The sequence below is a fragment of the Medicago truncatula genome, chromosome 4 (genome assembly GCF_003473485.1).
Source record: "Medicago truncatula cultivar Jemalong A17 chromosome 4, MtrunA17r5.0-ANR, whole genome shotgun sequence".
NCBI lineage: Eukaryota > Viridiplantae > Streptophyta > Magnoliopsida > Fabales > Fabaceae > Medicago > Medicago truncatula.
The window spans coordinates 34,160,993-34,183,912 of record NC_053045.1 but is presented as its reverse complement, the minus strand read 5'-3'; the positions used below and the strand labels follow the sequence as shown (position 1 = coordinate 34,183,912).

The 22,920-nt window shown below is 33.2% G+C and overlaps 4 protein-coding genes across 4 annotated transcripts; 3 read left to right on the top strand and 1 right to left on the bottom strand.

Annotated features, from left to right (window-relative positions):
* The first annotated feature begins 1,181 nt into the window (after positions 1 to 1,181).
* On the top strand, positions 1,182 to 4,362 carry LOC25492726 (arabinosyltransferase RRA3). Its single transcript, XM_013600926.3, has 2 exons — positions 1,182 to 1,571; positions 2,960 to 4,362. The coding sequence occupies exons 1-2, from the start codon at positions 1,374 to 1,376 to the stop codon at positions 4,073 to 4,075; spliced, it is 1,314 nt and encodes a 437-aa protein (XP_013456380.2). The 5' UTR covers positions 1,182 to 1,373; the 3' UTR covers positions 4,076 to 4,362.
* Positions 4,363 to 8,184: 3,822 nt separating this feature from the next.
* On the top strand, positions 8,185 to 10,549 carry LOC25492725 (probable NAD(P)H dehydrogenase (quinone) FQR1-like 2). The gene is made up of 2 exons (XM_013600925.3): positions 8,185 to 8,946; positions 10,062 to 10,549. The coding sequence occupies exons 1-2, from the start codon at positions 8,420 to 8,422 to the stop codon at positions 10,291 to 10,293; spliced, it is 759 nt and encodes a 252-aa protein (XP_013456379.1). The 5' UTR covers positions 8,185 to 8,419; the 3' UTR covers positions 10,294 to 10,549.
* Positions 10,550 to 12,093: 1,544 nt separating this feature from the next.
* On the top strand, positions 12,094 to 17,014 carry LOC25492724 (dolichyl-diphosphooligosaccharide--protein glycosyltransferase 48 kDa subunit). Its single transcript, XM_013600924.3, has 13 exons — positions 12,094 to 12,421; positions 12,588 to 12,724; positions 13,285 to 13,410; positions 13,559 to 13,612; positions 13,716 to 13,829; positions 14,483 to 14,538; positions 14,641 to 14,682; positions 15,221 to 15,296; positions 15,417 to 15,488; positions 15,584 to 15,709; positions 15,799 to 15,903; positions 16,392 to 16,475; positions 16,802 to 17,014. The coding sequence occupies exons 1-13, from the start codon at positions 12,157 to 12,159 to the stop codon at positions 16,847 to 16,849; spliced, it is 1,305 nt and encodes a 434-aa protein (XP_013456378.1). The 5' UTR covers positions 12,094 to 12,156; the 3' UTR covers positions 16,850 to 17,014.
* Positions 17,015 to 20,362: 3,348 nt separating this feature from the next.
* LOC25492723 (putative lipid-transfer protein DIR1) lies at positions 20,363 to 21,061 on the bottom strand. Its single transcript, XM_013600923.3, has one exon. The coding sequence runs from the start codon at positions 20,990 to 20,992 to the stop codon at positions 20,678 to 20,680; it is 315 nt and encodes a 104-aa protein (XP_013456377.1). The 5' UTR covers positions 20,993 to 21,061; the 3' UTR covers positions 20,363 to 20,677.
* Positions 21,062 to 22,920: the final 1,859 nt, after the last annotated feature.

Here is a 22,920-nt window from a genome sequence, read left to right as displayed (position 1 = left end):
TATCATATCATTTAAGTATTCTTGGACGACAAATCTATTATTATGATTATTATTGATTATATACACATATATATTTTTTATTTTTAAATATAATCCTACATTTTAATTCTAATTATTTATTTGCTTTTTAGTTTTATCCATCATTAAACCTCAGTTTAAATAATATTAAACTCATAATAGCTTTTGTCAAATTTAATTATTAATTTTCAATGAAGGTTGACTCAATCGATAAGAGGAGTAGAGTCACACGCAAGATTGTGGATTCAATTGCCACGGTCAATGTGAGGACATCTTTAATGATGATCTGTAGCTTGAGGTCTGCCATGACCTTGATGAGAATTTTTTTATTAACCTGACCTTTTTGTAATTTTAATAGATAATTCATTTTTTAAACCATAGATTGATAAAAAAAAAATAATTATTTGATTAAAATTAAATTATTTATTTTAATCAATTTTATATATAATGAAATAATTTTGTTTACTAAACTCCAGATTATCAGAGCCGCTTTCTCCCGAGAACCAGATGATTAACACAATTTCTTTTTTCTTCTTAGGTTGGTCCATCTTATTATTTCAACTTACACAATTTATCTATTTTATATTTTAGGTAAATGTAAATAGTTCATTTAATAAATTATGGGTTGTAATACGAACAATACTTTATATTATTTTAGATAACCCAAATAATAATATTATGTCTGTAATCTCTTTTTTAAAAAATTATTACTTATGTGTTCCGGACAACATTGAAAAAATACGTTACTAAAAAATAAACACCACTTATCTTTTTGTCAAATAATAGTCAAAACTTATAAGAAGTGATGTGTTTGGGATTCAAACTCCGAATCTTGCATATAATATGCATTTGTCTCTATCAACTAAACTAAATTCATGAGGACAAACCGTTTACTTTTGTTGTATATATTAAGGAGTACCAACTTTTTTATTTTTTGAGGAGTACCAACTTTTGTAAGAATACTTTATTTTTGGTAGTATAAGGTAAAATTTGATTTCTTTGAATTTTACATTTTATTTAAATTATTTTATTTATAACTATCCTCTTATTGATAAATTATTTTTGATAAAGCATTTATTTTTCTTTTTTTTTCTTTTAAAAAAAGAAATAAAAATGAAAAAGTTGATATAATTTAATTTAGTCAAAAAAACAAAGGGAATGGTATTTTAATTCAATCGAAAAATACAATCTAACATTGAATTCTTTTTCAACTTGCAATTTGATATCAAGAATATTTGATAATCTTGTAGCTCAATCAAAACCAGTTTCGAAATCTCTGTTCTTCAAAACCCCATAACCAGAAGAACAACAAAACTACCATCTCAATCTCAGTCTTTGAGGTGGTGGTAGCTACAATGATTGGGCGCAGAGAAAGAGAAGGACCCTTAATGCGAAACAACCCTCATTCTCTACGCAAATCAAGGATCGTTACTGCTGTAGTAATTGGTGTTCTTATTGGATGCATCTTAGCTTTCTTTTTTCCTAATGGCTTCTTTGTTTCTCAATCTATTACATCAAATCGTCGCATCGCTGTTGTTGGATCCAAAACCCAGGTTTTATTTTCATCAAAGATTGTAGCTTTTGTGTTTTTCTTTCATTTTTGAATTTTGGGTCTTGTCTTGAATTTTAAGCTCTTGCATGATTTTCGTTGACTCAATTTTTTTTGCTTCTGAGTTTACTGTTTTTGTTGTGTTTTGTGTAATTGTGTGTATGTGTTTGATCTTGATGCGTTTACTAATTGTTGGTCATTGTGTTTTAATCTTAATGATTTTCGTTGACTGAAAATTTTAGAATTTGATAGTCATATATATTAAGTTTCTGAATTTTAGAATTGTGGGATAAAAGTGATGATAGTTTTGACTTTTGAATCATAGTTCAATGTGGCGATTTTTCCTACATTTGTTGTATGATACGGAGTGTTGGGCGGTTAAGAGCCAACACGAGAATCAAGTAAGTGGAGCGGAGATGAGTGGTAGGAATATGATTAGGAATTACATCATTAGAGAGAGAGAGAGTGAGGGTAGCACCTATAGTAGAAAAGTTGGTAGAAAATAGGCTTAGATGGTTTGATATTATAGAGAGAAGACCTGTAAATGCCGTCGTAAGAAGAGTAGATCAGATGGAGGAGAGTCAGGTTAAAAGAGGCAGAGGAAAACCTAGGAAAACCATAAGAGAAACTATTAGGAAAGATTTAGAGGTGAATGAGTTGGATCCAAATATGGTTTATGATAGAACACTATGGCGTAATTGGATCCATGTAGCCGACCCCACTTAGTGGGATAAGGTTTGGTTGTTGTTGGAGATTTGGGTTGTTAGATGTGGTTGATATTGTTAAGCTTCTCACACATTAAGAGGTTTATAGGCTATGTAGCACCGACATTTCAGATAAGAAGTATGAATGTCAGACTTGTCTTCCGACACTGAGAGTTGTGGTTACATATTGTTGGGTATGGTTCATAGTTTATTGATAAATGGGCATGTTGCTTGTGCGGGTGGGTACCAGTTCATGGGTTGTGAGCTGGACCGTTGTATTTAAACACGAGTTGTCATTTGTAAACCATAAGCTTTGAATAATAGAAAGGTACTGCATTTGCTAAGCAGAGAGAGATGTAGGGGCACAACTGCCCGAGCTCTGGTCAAATCTCGTGTTCTTTGTTTGCGTTTTTTCGTATTTATTTTCTCTTGAACTGGTGTTGCTGTTCTAACAAATATAATCACTTATATTCGTCTCTAATTTATTACCGGTGTCTACATGCCAAAGTCAGTATCGTTCATAGTTTATTAGTGATGTTTTTGCATACACAGGCATCTATCTTTTGCCTTGATTTGTATAGGAAAACATTTGTCTTTTTTGTATCCTAGTTTTTTGGTTTACATGATGAGGTATCATTCTGTGACAGTTGCAATCAGATGTAATTTTTATCATGAATTCTTTTGGCAGGAAAACTCAGCTGAATGTGAATCATCAGATAGAGTCAACATGTTGAAATCAGAGTTTGTGGCAGTATCAGACAAAAACGCTGAGCTGAAAAAACAGGTGAGGGAGTTGACAGAAAGGCTTCGGCTTGCAGAGCAAGGGAAAGACCAGGCTCAAAAACAATTTCTTGCATTAGGTAAACAAGAAAAAGCTGGACCTTTTGGTACTGTCAAGGGATTAAGAACCAATCCTACTGTTGTTCCTGATGAATCCGTGAATCCAAGATTGGCAAAGATATTGGAGAAAATCTCAGTTAAACGAGAGATCATAGTAGCACTTGCAAATTCCAATGTGAAGGAGATGTTAGAGGTCTGGTTCTCAAATATCAAGAGAGTTGGTATATCTAATTATCTAGTTGTTGCTTTAGACGATGAGATTTCAAAATTTTGTGAAACAAATCAAGTCCCATTTTACAAAAGAGACCCAGATGATGGTATTGACACCATTGGAAAACAAGGAGGGAACCATGCTGTCTCCGGGCTTAAATTTCGTATTCTAAGAGAATTTTTGCAGTTGGGATATGGTGTTCTCTTATCAGACGTTGACATTGTATATTTACAGAATCCTTTTGATCATCTATACCGTGATTCAGATGTCGAGTCCATGAGTGATGGCCATAATAACATGACAGCTTACGGCTATAACGATGTCTTCGACGAACCTGCGATGGGTTGGGCTCGATACGCTCATACCATGAGGATATGGGTTTACAATTCCGGTTTCTTCTATATCAGACCAACCATTCCTTCAATTGAGCTTTTGGACCGTGTCGCGACACGGCTTTCCAAGGAGGTTGCATGGGACCAAGCCGTTTTCAACGAGGAACTATTTTATCCGTCACACCCTGGTTATGAAGGGCTTCATGCTGCTAGAAGAACTATGGATATGTATCTCTTTATGAACAGCAAAGTTCTTTTCAAGACAGTGAGGAACGATGCTAACCTCAGTAAATTGAAACCAGTAATTGTTCACGTGAATTACCACCCTGATAAGCTTCCGCGAATGAAAGCAGTTGTCGAATATTATGTCAATGGGAAACAAGATGCTCTCAAACCTTTCCCTGATGGCTCAGATTGGTAACCTTATTTCCGTGTCTTAGTTGTTCAAAACAGCTTCACAGTACATTTCATTAGTGATAATGCATAGGTGTAGGTAAAAAGAAGATATCATTTTATGAGCAATTTGAATTATGCTTTTACCCTCATTTTGAGACTGCAAGTTTTTCCCCTTTCCCTCTTTGTTTATTTTCTCTGTGGTTTTTTGGTACTTGCTCTAAGCTGGTCTTAGTCTTACATATGATTTCTTCTGTAACATTTGTTGTATGCTAATATAAATTTAAATATTTTACTGTTTTTATCTCATCCATACACATTGTTAGCAAGCTTATGTGCAATGTTAGGGGTATGGAACTTTGGGCAAAGCCATTGGAAAATACATAAAATCAGACACATTTGTAAACAAAGTATTAGACTCTATTTTTTATATTGGGAGTTTTATAGCATTGGGTTTCCCTATACATTTTTTATTTTTTGCACCCTTATAAAAACATACTGTCATACCCCAATTTTTGACCTTAAGATTATATAATGGGGGTACATAATTGTGTGAACGAAGTAAGCACTGGAAAAAATATTATTTGGAAATGATAAATTAAATATTTAATTTAATCATTATTAAAAAGTGCTTTTCTTTGTCTCCATGTTTTGCTAAAATATTTTAGAATGCAATCTAGAATATTTTGGAACACAATCCGAAATACTTTGATAGGCAATCTAATATATTTTAGTACTTGATCTGAAATATATTTTGATACTCAATAATATATATTTATGTACCGAATAACATATTTATGTACTGAATAATATATTTTTATACTCAATATGATATATTTTGGTAGACAATTGACATATTTTTGTACTAAATGAATTACTTGTTCCCAAAGTTTCTCACCTATTAGTTGTGAAATTTCTCTATAAATAGAGAGCTCACACAATGCATTCTGGACCCTGAAATACACAGTCGATGTTTCATGTGCTTTTCCTCTCTTCTCCCTTCTTCGACTTGTGTTGACGAGTCTTTCTTCTTTTTCTGCTCCTTTCTGTCACTTTCGATTTCAAGGTATTTATTTTTATTTTATTTTGCTCTTATGTTATAAAAAATGCAAAAAAAAATTAGATTATGTTAAGAGATTTTGTGGTGATCCAACCTCACTACAAAATTCTCATGCTTTTGCTTTAAGTTTTATTTATCATTCAAAATAACAAAAACATTCAAATAACAAAAACCACAAAAATATTTTCATAATAAACCTTGATTTTCAATCAAGCTATCGTTCATTTTATTTTTTTTCTTAATCAAATATTAATCAATTTAATTTTACTTTGAGTCTCTTTTCTTTTAATATAAAAAACACAAACAAATTCTTATTTTCCACTTGGCTTTTCATTTTAAAATCTTTTTCAAAACTAATAAAAAACACACAACAAATCAAACGTCAATTTCTACCCCGAACTACGAGGTTTTGATCTCTCACGGGTACGTAGGCCAAGGACACTCATCCTTCCAAATCAAATAAAAATAACCAAAAACATGCTTCTTCTTCCTCCATTCTTTCACTTAGATTTTTAGGTAATAATTTTCAAGTAAGCAAATCAATTTAGCACAAGATAATTTAGGTAAGAGGTTCCTATGGAATACCATAGACGCTTAGGGTGCTAACACCTTCCCTTCGCGTAACCAACCCCCGAATCCAAAGTCTCGACAAGGGTTTTTACTCATTTTTTCCTTTCCCACGAATAAAAATCGAGAGTTCAAAGATTGACGATTCAAATCAATTAATGGTTTGATATCCGAAAATCACGAGCACACATACCAACGGGGGTTGAGTCTAAACTCCCGCGGTGTGGCAAACCAAAGATCGAATTTTGGTTGAGAGAGGAGCCCACACTCTCTCTAACATGTCTCAAATATGATTATCTCTAGTGGAGGAAACCTATAAAAAAATAAAAAATAAAAAATGCATTAAATAAATTTAATTTCACTAAATGAATTAAGTATTAAAAAGTCTAAAATATCTACATTTTAATATGAGCACTTAAATCTTAAAAGGACCAGAAATTAGAGATGGACGAATGAGTTGAAGTTGTAAACCACATGTTTGTTTGGTTTTATGGTGATAAAAATTGTTTTTGAATAAATTTATTTTAATTAAAAGCGAGTTGAATGTGTCGATGAAAAAAATGTAAAACTAAATTGAACAACCAAATTTAACAAAAATCAATTACAGTGGTAAAAGTTTCAATTTCAAACCTCAAGTTACAATGAAAGTGAAATCAATTCTGTTCCTAAGCATCTAAAGATATCAAAATCATTTTTATACATCTTTAGAATCAAAATTTTATCTCCTACGAAAACTAAAACCAAACATATCATCTGCAGCCTTTTAAGCTACACTTTAGTCGTATTTTTTTTTTTTTTTTTTTTTGGTGGCTGAGGTTTAAACCCTGAAGCTTGCATATATTATGCATTGTCCATATCAACTGAACTAGGCTCACGAGGACACACTTTAGTCGCATGATTTGACCAACTTAGTTGCAGAATATTTCAATCAAACATATAAGATATTTTCAAGATTTCAATCCAGATCAAAAACCGTTATTACCGTTAGAAGAGCAAACCAATTTCCATAACTCTTGTGAGTGAAACACAATACTAATTTGAAGAGAATTGAAATAAAGTATCAATGCTATATTAAAATACACTTATTTTCGAATACTTTTCTTCTCATGATGTGCTTTTTAGGAAGATTATTTCGTAAAAAAATTGCTTTAGAAGTAATTAAGAGTCTAATGGGATTAACTCAACATCATGCAAGTATCTTCCACATTCGCAGTGAATATCATCAGTATTAAACGTCACTGGTGACACAAAGGTATGAAGAAAAAAACGAAGGCTTATTTGACTAAATAATTAATTTTTCCAAGTCATACAAAAATAATAATCAAATTTGTTAGAAGGTTGTTCATTTGTTTTTGTTCTAGGAATCATTCCCACCACTATGAGACCGGATGGAGTAGTTAGGTGTAACTTACCAATAATTGCAAAATAACATCGACGTCCAACCTATATATAAAATCCCGTAAAAGAAAAAACATATATAGAAATTAAAAAATATAATCATTTTATAGCGATCAATACTTTTTTTTTTAAGCTTAGACTAATGTGTATATGTAAATTAGTTTTACATCATACACAAATGTGTTTCTACCCTTAGATCAATAAATCACATCTTATCACTTTTGATCCAATAATAAAACTTATTAATCTAATGGTTGAAACTAACTAGAACATCGTATAAATTTTGTCTTACTTCCTCACCATATAATTAATCCATTTTTGGTGAATTAAATCAATAATTTTTTTTTTGTAAGGAATCAATAACTTTTAGATCTAATAATACTTGAAAGCTACCCACAAATGTTAGGTATAGTGAAATGAACTAAACTTTTACGATATGAAAAATTAATTTTTGAATTTTGACTAAGTATGTACTCATATTTAGGATGAGACACATCTTGAATATGATGATCTCAATAAAGAAACTCTATAGGGAAAAAAATTGAGCTGGAAGCAGCCGGCAAAGAAATTTTAATCTACTAGTGTTAAGTTTCAAAGGCCACCTAACCTTTAGTTCAAATACCCATGTTATATTTTTACTCTTTTTTAATTTCTATGTGTGTCCCTTAATTATCTGCATTGAGGTCTATATTTCCTTTGAGAAAATGTTATGTGTTTTTTTAGTAGTTTGGTAGATATAAATTCACATATTAAGAGTGAATAAGTAATGTGTTTGAGGTTCGAACCCCGACTCCTGATATATATTATGTTATTTGTTTATCAACTGAGCTACACTTATGTGAATAGATTTTTTGTGTTTTTGTTTTATTATTTTTACCATCTATCATAATAAATAATTTACCAAAAAAAATAATATCCTAAAAAGATGCTCACACCACGTTGTGCTTTCGACTTTCATTCACAAATAAACAAATATATAATATATAGTTGTCTTTTTAATTCATAAGATAGCATGCCAGCGAATAAACCATTTGCTAATTCATTTTATCTTCGTTAATTAAATTATTAAAATCAAAACAGCTCATATAAGTGAAGTCTAATCCAAGCACCTTCACGTTGCATTGTTTTCCACCCACCCACCTATCTGTCTTTTTCCTTTTCTTTTTGTCATTACCATTACACAAAATTTAATCACATAATCCAAATTAACCTTCACTAATCAATTTCTATCATAATATCTTGTTTAGCAAGAAAGACAAAGAAGAAACTAATCATTGCTTTATTTGTACATTATTTAGAAACTATCTTACCAAAATACATTTGACCAATTGATATTTCAAAATTTCAATGGGGAAAGGAAGAGGTTGCATACCAAGCAAGAAAAAAGCACCAACTACAGAAGAGAATGAACCTCTTAGTGTTGAAAGCCAAATTCCAGAAACTGAAACAACAAGTAGAAGCATAGATGTAGCAACAACATCAGAAGCAGTGAAAAAGCTGAAAGTTTACATTGTTTTTTACTCAATGTATGGTCATGTGGAATCATTAGCAAGATCATTGAAAAAAGGGGTTGATTCTGTTGATGGTGTTGAAGGGTTTTTGTACCGTGTCGTAGAGACACTGCCAAAGGAAGTGTTGGAACTAATGAAAGCACCTGAGAAAGATGATGAGGTTCCTTTGATATCTGCTGAGAATTTGGCGGAGGCTGATGGGTTGTTGTTTGGGTTTCCGACGAGGTTTGGTAGTATGGCGGCGCAGATGAAGGGACTTTTCGATTCCACGGGGCAATTGTGGAAGGAACAGAAGCTTGCTGGTGTTCCTGCTGGGTTTTTTGTTAGTACTGGTACTCAAGGTGGTGGCCAAGAAACTACAGCGTAAGAGGGTCTTTAATTTTTTTTATTTTCCTAAAGTTTTTATAATTTTCTTTGATGCAATTTCTAAAGTTTATATGATTATAATTTGATTGATTCTTCTTAAGATTGAAAAAGTTGTTCTAAAGTAGTTTTTGCATAAATTGTTACATTGAGATTATATGCATATTATGATCATCATTATTATTACTTGTTAGATTAGAATTAATAAACTGTTATCACGAGTTATAAGGTGATTTGGTGGTTTGAAAGGAGGAATATCGAAGTTGGAGTGATAAGGAAGTCACACATTTAACTCCTTCAACTAACAACAACAAAATTGTTATTAGTCAAATATTGTGGCCCATTTGACAAGACAGGTTGAGCTTGTGGGTGAGAGGATGATAATTTGATCTCCACAAAACAAACATGAGAGTAGCTTCATAGAAATCCGAAACCTCGTAGCAGGTGGTTCAATGGATCTTAACTAAGGATCTGATACCATCTTAGAAATTGTGGTTGAACTTAACTCAACCCTACAAAATCAACTTATGAAGTGAGGATTGTCCCATTTATAAACACATGTTCATGCCATATTTTATCCGATGTAGAATTCTTTAACAGAGATAAAAACTTGTTAAGTGTGATTAAACCTCGACTTTAGGATTAGTGTCATGGCAAACTCAAAGAGTCAAAGTTGTAGAATACCTAAGCGATTTTAGAGTCGAAGACATTGATTACAGTTATTTAAAAAGAAAATAAAGCCTTGTAATTAATTGTTAGACTACTTTGTTTTGCTTTAAAAGTGAAAACTTGTTACAGAATATTCTTTATTCTGTTGGAGACAATCAAACAATAAAAGTTCATCAAAATGAGAGTAAGTTTTGTACAATACCACATGTGCTTGTGGTTTGTGTCATACCAACTAGATATTTGTGGCACTGAAGGAACTAATTAATTGGGGGTAGAGGTCAAGGGTGGGGTATGATTGAAGGACTTTTTTGGATTATAGAGGATTTTAATTTGTAGCAAAATTTCCACAAGCCAATGAATCAACATGTGGTAGGAATAAATAGATATTATTATGTGACTAGTAATAGTAATATGATTAATTTATGTAATTTCTATTGTAAATGTAGCTGGACAGCAATAACACAATTAGTCCACCATGGAATGCTGTATGTTCCTATTGGATATACTTTTGGTGCTGGAATGTTTGAAATGGACTCAATTAGAGGTGGAACTCCATATGGTGCTGGAACCTATGCAGGAGATGGTTCAAGACAAGCAACTGAAGCTGAGTTGGCACTTGCTGAGTATCAAGGTAGATACATGGCTAATATAGTCAAGAAGTTAGGCCAGAAAAGCTAGTTTCTCTTGAAGAGCTAAAATGTTTTATTCAATTGTTATGATGATATTCAAATTGAAATCTTGTTGTGTTTATTGTTGGTGGTATAAGATTGGTTGGATCATGAACCTTGTTATTCATTTTCTTCTTGAGGGGAAAAAATGTACACTTTGTAAAGTTCATACTTTTGTAATCATGTGCACTTCATAATAAATTTATGACACAGATGTATTTCATGGGAGTTAATTGGTATTTTCAACTAGCTCATTTCTTAGAGGATCCACAATGTGTATGTTGCCTAAGGTTTTAAATTGATTGCAGTTTATAACAGTAATCATATCCACAACATATGAGTTTTTAAGGGGTTCTGCAATTTCATTGTAATGTCATTGAGACAACATTAGTTCATTACTGTGCAAATTTTTACAATATCAACAATAGTGATGTAACTTCAATCAATTCAAGACAACGTTTTTTCACAAAACAAAGTCAACATTACATCTAGAAAAATCAATTACTGTTGAATCAAATATCAAATAATAGTATAAAATGAGAATGTAAGTTGGTCTTATTGTTAAGGAGTTGACTCATACCACGTAAGAACATAGGTTCAACTCTCGTTGAACCTGTAAATATCATTATGTCTATCAATATTCTTTGAATTTTAAAACTTACTCCGTCCATAGTGAGCCTCTAGAACACAATTTACCAAAACCTTTAAAATATACCATGCAATGCAAGTAAATTGAAAGCAAGACTAAGTTTGTACAACCATATTATATATCTTAAATTTTCAGCCCTCTTAATAATAAATTTTTTAGCTCACATTATTTTTTCATAGGTAAGCAGTAAGGGGCACTAAAGTGACAACTCTTGTGATCGAGATTCAAACATTGATTCGCTAAACTGTGAGAGTTTAACGTCCCCCACTAGATCAACCCCTATTGTTTAGCCCTCACATTCTACTACCCAGTATCAAAGGTGCATTGTACTAGTTTATGACAAAAAAAATCTGAAAACACTTGCACATTTTTTATTTAAATTTAAATATATTTTTTTTTTAATTCTTGATATAAAATATGGACACATCTACAAGCCGGAAAGCCCATATTCAAAACGCTCATTCCTACGCATACAATTATTCTTTTTTTTTTTTTTTTTTTTTTTTTCTTTTTTTATATAGCAAGAACTCAATGCATTTCTAAAAGCCAAATTCAGACCTAAAAATAAGGTCTTATGACAATCTATAAGTTACACATTAATTTCTTTTTTTATTTTTATCAAATCAGATATATGCTTTACTAAGGCTAACTCGGCTAGGTATACTCTCATCTCTATGCATACATTATTCATTTCTTAGCTAACAAAACTTAAGTTAGCCGCCTTATATAGTGAGAGTTCTATTAAGTCTCTCAATGGTGAAATCCAATAAAATTGTCGTTAGATTTAATCATCGGTACAAATTCGTTATTAAGAATGAAATTTATAGCATGTAAACATTTCAACAACAATCTTATCCCATTTTCCCAAGCTAAATTATTGAAAGAGGATTGCGCAAGTGTAATTTAATTGGTAACTACCAACAACAGTCCACACTTTAGTGTGTGAATCTAACCATTATAGATTATTTGACAAAAAATACTAATGAAAGGGAGTATAATCTAAATTATAGAGTCTAATTAACAATTTTCTCATGTTTACTGAATCAAATCGAGCCCTGGTATCACTCCATCCCAAATTCAACAATAAACAGTCAAAAACTAAAAATAATAATTTTCAAGGGTCCAAAACCAAATTAACAAAAAATACCATAGAAAGAAGAAGAAGACTTTAACAACACCATAGACTCCAAAACAGAGTCACACTCTTGCATTGCTCTCACAAAAATGGCGAAACTCATCATCTTTCTCTTCCTCACTCTCATTCCAATTCTATGCAATTCCTTCACCCCCGATAAACCTTCAGATCGACGCATCCTTGTCTTACTCGATGACTTCGCCATCAAATCTTCCCACTCTCTCTACTTCAAATCTCTTCAATCTCGTGGATTCGATCTCGATTTCAAGCTCGCCGATGACCCCAAAATCGCGCTTCAGAGATACGGACAGTATCTTTACGATGCATTAGTCTTGTTTTCCCCAACAATTGAACGTGAGTTTCGCAATTTTTTCAATTTCCCCCATTTTTAATTGTTTGTTAGATCTTGGTTTTTCGAACCTTTTGTGAAATGGGTATTTAGAAAATGTTGGTTTTAGCTTATGTATGTGTTAAATTTTCGATTTTTATGGAAATGGGTTTTTTGGGTTGTGATGTGTAGGTTTTGGAGGATCAATTGATGCTGCTGCTATTTTGGCTTTTGTTGATTCTGGTCATGATTTGATAGTTGCTGCTGATAGCAATGCATCTGATTTAATCAGGGAAATTGCTACTGAGTGTGGAGTGGACTTTGATGAGGTGATTATAGTTTAATTTATTGGGTGAATGAGTTTTTGTAGATTAACATTTTCTCAGTTATGTGTTTATGTTTTGGTTGTGCAATGTGCTTGGCTACTATTATCATTTGTATGTTGGTTTTGGTTGTTTATGTAATTAAGGTTCTGTTTGTTAAAAAACAGTGAATAGTTGATAAGCTAGCTTATAACAGATGAACTTATGGCGAATAGCTAATAAGCTGGCTTCTTGGTTGAATTTGTAGTGTTTGATAAATTTAGCAATTGAACTAATTTATAAATATGAAATGACGGAAAAAAGGTATATTATTTTTTTTCCAATTATGATTACAGGGTTAAATTGAGAGAAAAAAATGATAAGCTCTAAGCTCCTTGAATTAGTTTATCAAAACACGCTATAAGCTAGTAAAAATAAGTCGTAAGCTTGTGAGATAATGACAGTTATCAAACGGATCTTTTTTTAGTAATATGAGCTTATAAGCCAGAAGTGATAAGCTCAGAAACATGTTTTGTGGAACAGATCCCTCTTTACTTATGCATTTTTATTCTGTTTATTTTTCCTAGGATTATGGTGCCGTTGTTGTAGATCATGCTGGATATGCAGTCTCTGCTACCGAAGGGGATCATACATTGATTGCTAGCGATGATTTTATCAAGTCTGATGTGATCTTGGGAAGCAAAAAAATTGAGGCAAGTGCATTGTTAATTTAATAGTTAACTGCATTATGCTTGATAAACGTTCAGGGCATTGATATTACTTTTATTTCTGCAATGTCTTAACTGTTTTGAGTCCTTGAAGTTGTTTTTGCTTATTTCCTTTTCTCATTACGTGCAACAGGCTCCAGTACTTTTCCAGGGAATTGCACATTCATTAAATCCTTCCAATAGCCTGGTAATAATATTTCTGAATTTTAGTTCAAATGTCATCACAAGCATTATTGCGTTGATAAGTTTGCATTAGTTTGTTTACACTTCTTTTATGTATTTCAATTCAGGTGTTGAAAGTTCTATCAGCATCTCCTACGGCTTTTTCTGCCAACCCGAAATCTAAGTTGACAAGTCCTCCATCACTCCTTGGATCTTCAATCTCATTAGTTTCAGTTATACAGGTTTGTCAATATCTCATCCTCCTACTGTGTATGTGTGCCATTGTAATTTTTGCTATCCTAGTTGAACTTCTCTCGCTGTCATATCATTGTTCTCTCGCTTTTGAAATATGCATGGAAGAATTATTCTTAATGACTCTTTTGTTTCATTTAAAGTTATCCATTTCCTTCACGGAATAGTATACATGCAAAAATATATACTCCCTCCATTTTTTTTTCTTTTGATGTTTTAGGACTTCAACTATATTCCAAAATATTTGACATTTTAGTATATTTAATATTTTTTCCCAAGTTTACCCTTGTTGAAAAACACACCATAAAACTAGTTGTGACCTTTGGCTTATCACATGTGAATTTAATCATAAATAAGGACATTTTAGTCCAAAACATACAAATATTTCTATACTTTAATTACTCCCTAAGACTTGTGCCAAGAGCTAAAACATCAAAAGATAAAAAACGGAGGGAGTATGTTTTTGCGTATCTGATGTCAAGTATATATTGACTATTTTCACCTTTATCTTTTTGTTGTTTCCATTTATAGGACATACATTGCATACATTTTACTGTTAATTGCATGCTGTTATGATTTTTAAGAGATTTATTTTGAAACTAAGTCGTGATTCCTTGTTTATTATTTCAATTTTAATCGTCAGGCGAGAAATAATGCTCGGATATTGATCTCTGGCTCATTGAGCATGTTCAGCAACCGGTATGGAAGACTCACTTGATCTTCTTAGCCTGGGTTTTATGATGTTAAATGTGTAAACTCTGAAGCTCACTTTACTTTCATTAACTTGGATTTTTTTGGCAGATTTTTCAATTCAGGTGTGCAGAAAGCTGGCAGTCCAACCAAGTGAGTAAAGTGTTAAGCATTTTCTTTTTCCTGTTTTCTGTCGAGAAATTATAAAAGAAAAACTAGAGGCAGAGGAAGACCTGGTAAAACTTTTTGAGAAACTATTAAGAAAGATCTAGAGATTAATGAGTTGGATCGAGACATGGTTTATGATAAAACTATATGAGAAACTATTAAGAAAGATCTAGAGATTAATGAGTTGGATCGAGACATGGTTTATGATAGAACATTATGGTGTAATTTTATCCATGTAGCCGACCTCACTTAGTGGGATAAGGCTTGGTTGTTGTTGCTGTCAAAAAGTTCTTCACTACTGGAGTTGCTACTTTTTTTTTTAGAGGTACCGGAGTTACTACTTAGGCTATCAACCCTGCTATAATACATTTTTTTATAGCTATTGTAGTATGCTTGTGCTGCATCCAATCTACTTACACTAGCCAATATCTCTCTCACACTCTAGGATATGATTTTTTTGTGGAACATACATACTCTCTGTAACAGAAACTTTAGTAATTTCTGTTTTTTTATGGAACAACAGACACGACAAGTCAGGTAATGAGCAGTTCTTGACTGAAGTTAGCAAATGGGTTTTCCACGAAAGAGGTCACCTCAAGGTACGATAAAAATACACTAGCCAATTTTATTCTCATTGTTCATTTATTTGATATTTGACATCGTCATTTAGCTTCATTACTGTTAATTGATATGATTTTGCTTAATGTGTTGACATTAAGGCGGTGAATGTGCAACACCACAAAGTTGGGGAAACTAACGAACCATCTATCTATAGGATCAACGATGATTTGGTAATTTGAATATTATTTCATTGCTTATGTATGCCATGTATTCTTTCATTAAAAATGTACTTTGGCTGATGCTCGCTTTTCAAATCTTTTTATAGGAATACTCTGTTGAGATTTATGAGTGGTCTGGGACAACATGGGAACCTTATGTAGCTGATGATGTTCAAGTTCAATTTTACATGATGAGCCCCTATGTCTTGAAGACTTTATCAAATGACAACAAGGTTCTTTGAAATTTTCATTTGAACAGAGTCTTAATTTTTCTCAAATAAACTCTTGATTGATATTCAAGGGATTGCATGTTCTCTTTCAGGGTCGTTATTTCACATCGTTTAAGGTTCCAGATGTCTATGGGGTTTTCCAGTTCAAAGTGGAGTATGATAGACTTGGATATACAAGCTTATCTTTAGCAAAGCAGGTAATTTCCAATCCTTTAATATATCAATATTTTTAAGAACCATTCTATCCAAACATGATTTTTCCTCACAAAAATTCAACCCCTTTCTGCATCATTAGATTTTCCTTTGTATTTGAGTAGCATCACATCAAAACTTCTCTTCAGGGATCTATATTGTATATAATATAGCAGCTTTATACAAGCAACAAACACCCTACACCTTTATGGGTTTATAATTCCTCTTTCTTTTGACTCTATTTAGATGGTGACCTCTACGATACATAGCTATGCATTATTTATTAGCTTTGCATATGCATATAGTCAAACGGGTCCTAATTCAATGTTTTTTGTTGGATAAGATCACAATAGTTTGTTACAAGATCACATTAAATTCCAATATTTGGCAACCTGTAGTTTTGAAACTTTTTTCTTCACTGGAGTTATTGATAATAATAAGAAAGAAACTGCAAGTACAATTCATGATGTGTATTGTTTAACTTCCCTTGTAGATTCCTGTCCGTCCTTTCAAACACAATGAATACGAGAGATTTATCCCAGCCGCTTATCCCTACTACGGTGCAGCATTTTCAATGGTAAGAATATATATCTCTCTCATCGGGATGGAATAATCAATAAAATGAAATATGATCTTGAATGTCATCTTTAATACATTCAAAACACTTGGGGAAGGGAAAACCTGGAAAATTGCATTTATTTTCTTAATAACTGATATGCTTTAAGTATTGTTGAGATACTGAAGCGCCACTTCTTCCTTGTATGTAAGTTGCCGTTATTAGGTTGCTATTGTTCATTATTTTTCAGCTGGGAAGATTTAATTAGATCTATATATGTTCTGTTCTGTAGCAGAATCTTGAGAACTCCATGGCTTTTATGTAATAACTCTTTGATTGTGATGCAGATGGCAGGTTTCTTTGTCTTCAGTGCTGTTCATCTTTACAACAAGTAGATTTAAACCATTGTGCGAAGTTAATGTAGTCTGTAACATGGGGAGTTGTACTTATTTTGAGATCAAAAATTTTGATTAGGCATTTATAAAAATCATAAAACGTGTGTTTCTAACTTAATATAGATGTGGTAATTTTTTATATTGTCATTTGACTTTTAAGTTTAACATCGTAGTATTTTAGTTGTGGTAACATTAAGGATCATTATTTTGGTCATTCAACATTGATGAAATGTTGCGCAGTGATTGTTTACCGTTACCATAAAACAAGGATAGTCTGGAACGCCCGGACCTTGAAATAAACTTAAAATTTGGAAAGCTGAATTTTAACCTCAAACATTTGGCGCATACAATCATATGAATGTGGCAACTATAATCAATGATCAAGTCATAAACCTTCGTTATAGCTAATTGAATTTTCATTCAATGTTAGTGTATATTCTTCCATTACTGTATAAACTAATCATAAGCCATTGTTAGTTCATACATTGCAACAGTTTCCTGGCTTTTCTCACCATGTCTCACATGTGATGTGAGTGTTCTGAAACTTCCCTTCTGTACAAATGTGGAAAATTGGACTTAATATAGATGAGCAAGATGCTAAGGTAGTTAGTTAAGTTAAAGCAAAGAGTATTTTATGATTAAACCATGTTCATTGAGAAACAACAAAAAATGGAAACGAGATATTTACAAACTAAAAATAGCGAGAGAAACTAAAGTTGAAAAGGTGAGGGAAAGTGATTGTCAACCTTTGATTCGGGAAAGCCATATCTGACTTTTTTTTTTTTTTTGTGTAAAGACAAAACTAAGCCATATCATTAATAATTAAAGGGTACAAATAAGAAGGTAAGATACTAATAATTAGAGGGTACAAATAAGAAGGTACATGATAGAAAATATTGGGGCTAGGGTGAGATAATGATGTATTAGTTATAGAGTGCGCAATCTTATTTGCTTGCTTCTGAACATAACTGACAGTGAAATTACTATGAGATGACAACAAATCATGACACCTACTAATAATATCTCCAACTTCATTCTGGGGAACTTGTGAAGAATTTACCGTATCAACAACAAGCTTGCAGTCTAACTCAAATATAACAGATGGAAAACCACGTTCAATAGCAAGCTTTATTGCTTCTAACAACCCCAATCCCTCGGCTTCAGGTGGAAAAGAGGATAAGGAAGCATAGTCGGACATTCCTAACACTAATTGACATGAGGAATCACGGACGCATAAGTCATACCCTGTAATGGTGTTATTGTTAAATAGTGCGCAATTGACGTTGCACTTCACAGCCGGAGGCAGCAGTTTCAACCACTTGGCTTCGAGATATGTACCCTGACCCGGTTGTCTTGCTCTTTGCATACATCGCCACTCATTGAGTGAATCTTTTTCTCTTTAAACAAATGATTGAAAGAGGTGTGTCCAATCCTTTCCAAAGTTTAGAGTTATGGCCCTTCCAAATGCCCCAAAGAATCATGGAGGCCAAAGATTGTTGTTGAACAGATAACCTGTCGTAGAAATCAAACAGAAGCGTGGTAAAATCATTAATATTATATATCAAATCAGTGATGATCTTGTCTAGCTGCACTAATTCCCAACAACTCGAAGCTTTGGGACAGATAAAGAAAGTGTGGATATGAGTTTCACCCATAATATCACAAGTTACACAAGCATCTGGACAAGGGACCCCCTTTTGAATGAGAATCGTACCTTTACCGAGACAGGTGTGGGCTAGCCGCCATAGGAAGGAGCGGACTTTATGTGTAATATGTTGCTTCCAAATCATATTCCAGTTTCCATGATCAGCTGCTGGCTGAGTTTTGGCAGCAAGAGACATATAGTTGTGGTATGCGGTCTTGACAGTATACAATCCTTCCACAGAGTGTTGCCAAATGCGAGTATCAACAAATTTACGCATAATTGCAGAATAGCAGCAGCATCATGAGTGGAGAATATATTGTGTATCATAGTAGAATTCCAAGTTATATTGATTGAAATATTGAATTATAGAATATCAAAATAACACTGATTGAAATATATTTTCACAACATAATGCAATATATTGATCAAAATTTGAATAATAAATTGAGAATTATTCTAAGTTGGTTTTTGTATGTAATTATCAATTCATTATACTGAGTAGTATATATTGAAAATACTAATAAAAAAAAAACAATATACCATTCTTGATCCGAGGTGTATCTCAAACATGGCAGAAAGTGGTCGAACGTGGTGGCTAGATGTCTCGGAAGGAGTGGTGAATCAGTAAACACTCAAACTCTCAAGTCAGTGTAAGGTTGGGTTGGGGCTAGTGAGAGGTATCAAAAAATAAACATATATGACAACTCCAATTGAACACATAGTGCATGAAAATAAACATTTTATGGTTCAATTAGGTATCAAATCTGCTATAGAAACCACTTGATTAATAGTTTGCTTCCACTGTTTTTTCTAACCCAATTTAATTCTTCTATGCACTTGTAAGGATCTTTCATTTGGAGAGTTTGGTCATATATGACACCTTCAAACGGTGATTGAAACCCAATGATTCATATATAATTTGACAATATATAGGTGCTGCTTATCAATATTGGTTCGCATATGGTGCTCATGTTGGATTTAGAGTAAAACCGTGTTATGTGAATAAGAATAACAAAAACAAAAAGGTACTATATCATCATGTATGTTTGTTTGTTCCCAGGAAGGGATCAGAAATACAAACAAGAAAGATGTTTTTGTTCGCATCTAAAGTCGATTTTTAATGTTTTTGTTCGCATCTAAACCTTTTAGCGACCGATTTTTATGCTTTAGAAACTGGAATTACGGTCGCTAAATAAGAAATTCCTAATTTTTTTAAAAAGTTCTAATGTGGCTATAGCCACGCCATACCATATGGTGGATCCGCCCTTGTCTCGCCTTACAAGTTTGTCAACACACATGCTTACATGCAAAGATAACTGACGTCCAAGCATGTGCTATTGATCTAATTCATGAATGTGGATTAAGATAGAAGTCAATATTTTAACTTATGAGCACACATGCATGGCATATATCTAATTTTGACTTAACATGATTGGATGTAAAAAATTACCTCAATGCAATAAGACATGCAACAAGACAAAGAAGTATGGTGTACGAGTTTGAGAGTTGTTTTCTTAGTACCACCTCCTCTGGTTTTGCTATGCAAGTCGATTAATTTATTAATATGTGTGGGTTGAGAAAAATGACTTCCAAGCAAATATTGGAAATTCATATTCCTTTGCAGTTGTAGGTTTTCTCCATTCATGTAGTTAACCGCATATGTGGCCGTTAGATAGAGATTGGACGTGTATATTTCAAGCAATTCTTTTCTTTAAAAAAAGACTTGTTTGAATTCTTCTTTGTCCAACCTTGATCCAACGGCCACCAATATAGTTTTGAATACGTGAATGCAAAAAACGTGTAATAATACTCGAGTTCATCTAATAGTATCATACTAGGTCGAAACAGTAGGCTAATTCAACTCACGGTTTGATCCATCATCCATACTGGGAAAACTTTTAGTGCAAGAAAGAGTGAAACATGACATAAATTAGCATTAGCAACAAACACAACGGAATAAATAAAAAAACATAAACAACGTCTTCAAGACGTAGCTTAAGTGGTTGAACTGAGACTAAGAACGAAGAGATCCAGGGTTCAAAGTTCAGCTAGTAACACAACATACTAACAATTAACATTTGCTTACAAAAATAAAATACATAAACGAAAAAACAAGAGCGAAACCATGGATTACATTATTAGTTTAGTAGCCCTTGCATATGCATTCGTCCCGATACACATGACTAGCAATGGAAGTTGTCCATAAGCTTACAGTTAACAGGAAGTTCCATGGCTTGGTTAGGATCAATACCATAGAAAGAAAGCAATCCTGAATCCTTATAACGACATAGGCATTGAAGATCGGCTTTGGCAATAGCCGAGCAGCAAACATCAGATGGCTTTTGACCATTAACTGAATTGTCACCACTAACATACGGCGCGCATGCCTTCAGTCCTTGTTTTGTCATGTGACATAACGACTGACCATTAACCAACAACATGGTATTGGCAATGATCAACAATATGCCCACAATCATAACCTTGTTGTATGCCTCCATCTCTGCTCAAATTTATATATATAGGGTGAATGAAAATCAGAACTACACTGTCATATCCATGAGAATGAGAACTATATATATATAGTGTGAAAATGTTGAATTGCAATTTGCAGGATATTATTACTATATTGTACATAATGTTCCCGTGACCATGGCCTCGCTGGCCAATTGGCAATACTATGTGCCATTGTATCACGGGTGATCATTTGGTACTTTCAAGGAATTGGGTTTAGTAGTAACATTGGAGGTTTTAGTTGTTCAAATTATATATATATGAATATAGTAAAAGGATAATAAGTTAAGTATATATGTTCTCTAATTATGTGCATTAACGTGGTTAGATTCCTGTGGGGCAAACTGCATAATGTTCATATGGATAGGAAAAGACAAACTGTACTTTACTATGTACCAAAATAAGTGATATCTCAAAGTCACACATCAATCCTACAATGCAATTATTTTTACAGTTTGATAATAACAGTTGAACGTTTGGTAAGTGCCAAGCTACTAGTTGTAGCTTTTGGTTGAATATGAGTTGGCACAATTACACACTACTACTGCAATTTAGATTTTATAAATAAGTTATAAAAGACATTTTAGTTATATATTCAAATTCAAACGATGTAGAAAATTAAAACTTTTTAAATCGTCGAACTGATTTAAAAATACGTTTTATATTGGAGACGAGAACCAAATTGTTGTGTGTCTATTCGGTCGAGCCTCTTTGTCAAGAACCCTGCCTGATATTCTCCCTCCCTCCCTCCCTCTCTCTCTCTCTCTCTCTCTCACACACACACATCGACCAAGACCCAACCACAAACATACATATACGGAGCCCTTGAATATGCATTCGTTTAATGTAACATCTCGAGTTTTTAGCATCACAAATGTATTTTTTGTAACATTACACCACGAGTCCAATGTTCGGTAATATTTTTTTTGAACAAGCCAAAATGAGATAATATTAACGACAAAATAGTCTTGCTCCCTAGCACAAGGAGTGCTTACAGAGGCAAAACAAAGTTACAACAAAAGAAACATCTTGTCCGAAACAAAGATTTAAAAATGATAATAAAACCTCAGCCTATCCCTAAACAAACAAGGGGATGCTGCCACCATAAATGATAACCAAAAGGAAAACACACATTTTTGGCTTTCAACCAACGAAGAGAAAGGTCAAATGCATCTAAAGGTCCTTTGAGTTTTTCATTTTTTCCAAAGTTGTCCTTTAAGTTTCAAAAGTCACAAACAAGTCCTTGTAGTTTTTGAATCGTTTCAAACAAGTCCTATTGTAGATAGCATAGTTGGTAATTGCTTCCTTGAACTCATCTTTGGTACCAAATCTGGCTCCTAACACCCACTTAAAATTAGTCATCTTTTTAGGCATGATAAATAGTGGATAATGCTATTTGTTGCTATCATTTAAATCATCACCATCATCCTCTAAAAGGACTTGTTTGAAACGATTCAAAAACTAAAAGGACTTGTTTGGGACTTTTGAAACTTAAAGGACGACTTTGGAAAAAACGAAAAACTTAAAGGACCTTTAGATGCATTTGACCTAAAAAAAACTTAAATAGTAACACGGGTGCTACGGCACTCACCAAAAGGATAGTCCACAAACGCCGCCGTAACTAACGAACATTAAGTCCATCATAGAAGATAGGATCCACACTGGAGCATCCACATTGAAGTAGCTAGAGACATTAAAGTTTGTCCCACTGACGCCACTACACTCGGTGTCCTTTCCATAATGGGAACAACGTCCACTTTAGAAGGTGATATCAACCATGGCACCTTAGGGCCATTGACTCTACCAAGCTCTCCACTACCGACAACATACTCTCTAGTCTCCTTAACAATTGACACAGGAACGGAAGGACCTCCCCGCTCAAAACAACTAGATTGTGGAACTTCCCCAACGACTG

What these genes read in the sequence shown, in the direction of transcription:
- LOC25492726 (XM_013600926.3), top strand. Translation starts at nt 1,374, where the DNA reads ATGATTGGGCGCAGAGAAAGAGAAGGACCCTTAATGCGAAACAACCCT. An exon ending in TTGTTGGATCCAAAACCCAG is followed by an intron (nt 1,572 to 2,959) that starts GTTTTATTTTCA and finishes TTCTTTTGGCAG; the next exon opens with GAAAACTCAGCTGAATGTGA.
- LOC25492725 (XM_013600925.3), top strand. Translation starts at nt 8,420, where the DNA reads ATGGGGAAAGGAAGAGGTTGCATACCAAGCAAGAAAAAAGCACCAACT. An exon ending in GGTGGCCAAGAAACTACAGC is followed by an intron (nt 8,947 to 10,061) that starts GTAAGAGGGTCT and finishes TTGTAAATGTAG; the next exon opens with CTGGACAGCAATAACACAAT.
- LOC25492724 (XM_013600924.3), top strand. Translation starts at nt 12,157, where the DNA reads ATGGCGAAACTCATCATCTTTCTCTTCCTCACTCTCATTCCAATTCTA. An exon ending in GTGGAGTGGACTTTGATGAG is followed by an intron (nt 12,725 to 13,284) that starts GTGATTATAGTT and finishes TATTTTTCCTAG; the next exon opens with GATTATGGTGCCGTTGTTGT. An exon ending in TAAATCCTTCCAATAGCCTG is followed by an intron (nt 13,613 to 13,715) that starts GTAATAATATTT and finishes ATTTCAATTCAG; the next exon opens with GTGTTGAAAGTTCTATCAGC.
- LOC25492723 (XM_013600923.3), bottom strand. Translation starts at nt 20,992, where the DNA reads ATGGAGGCATACAACAAGGTTATGATTGTGGGCATATTGTTGATCATT.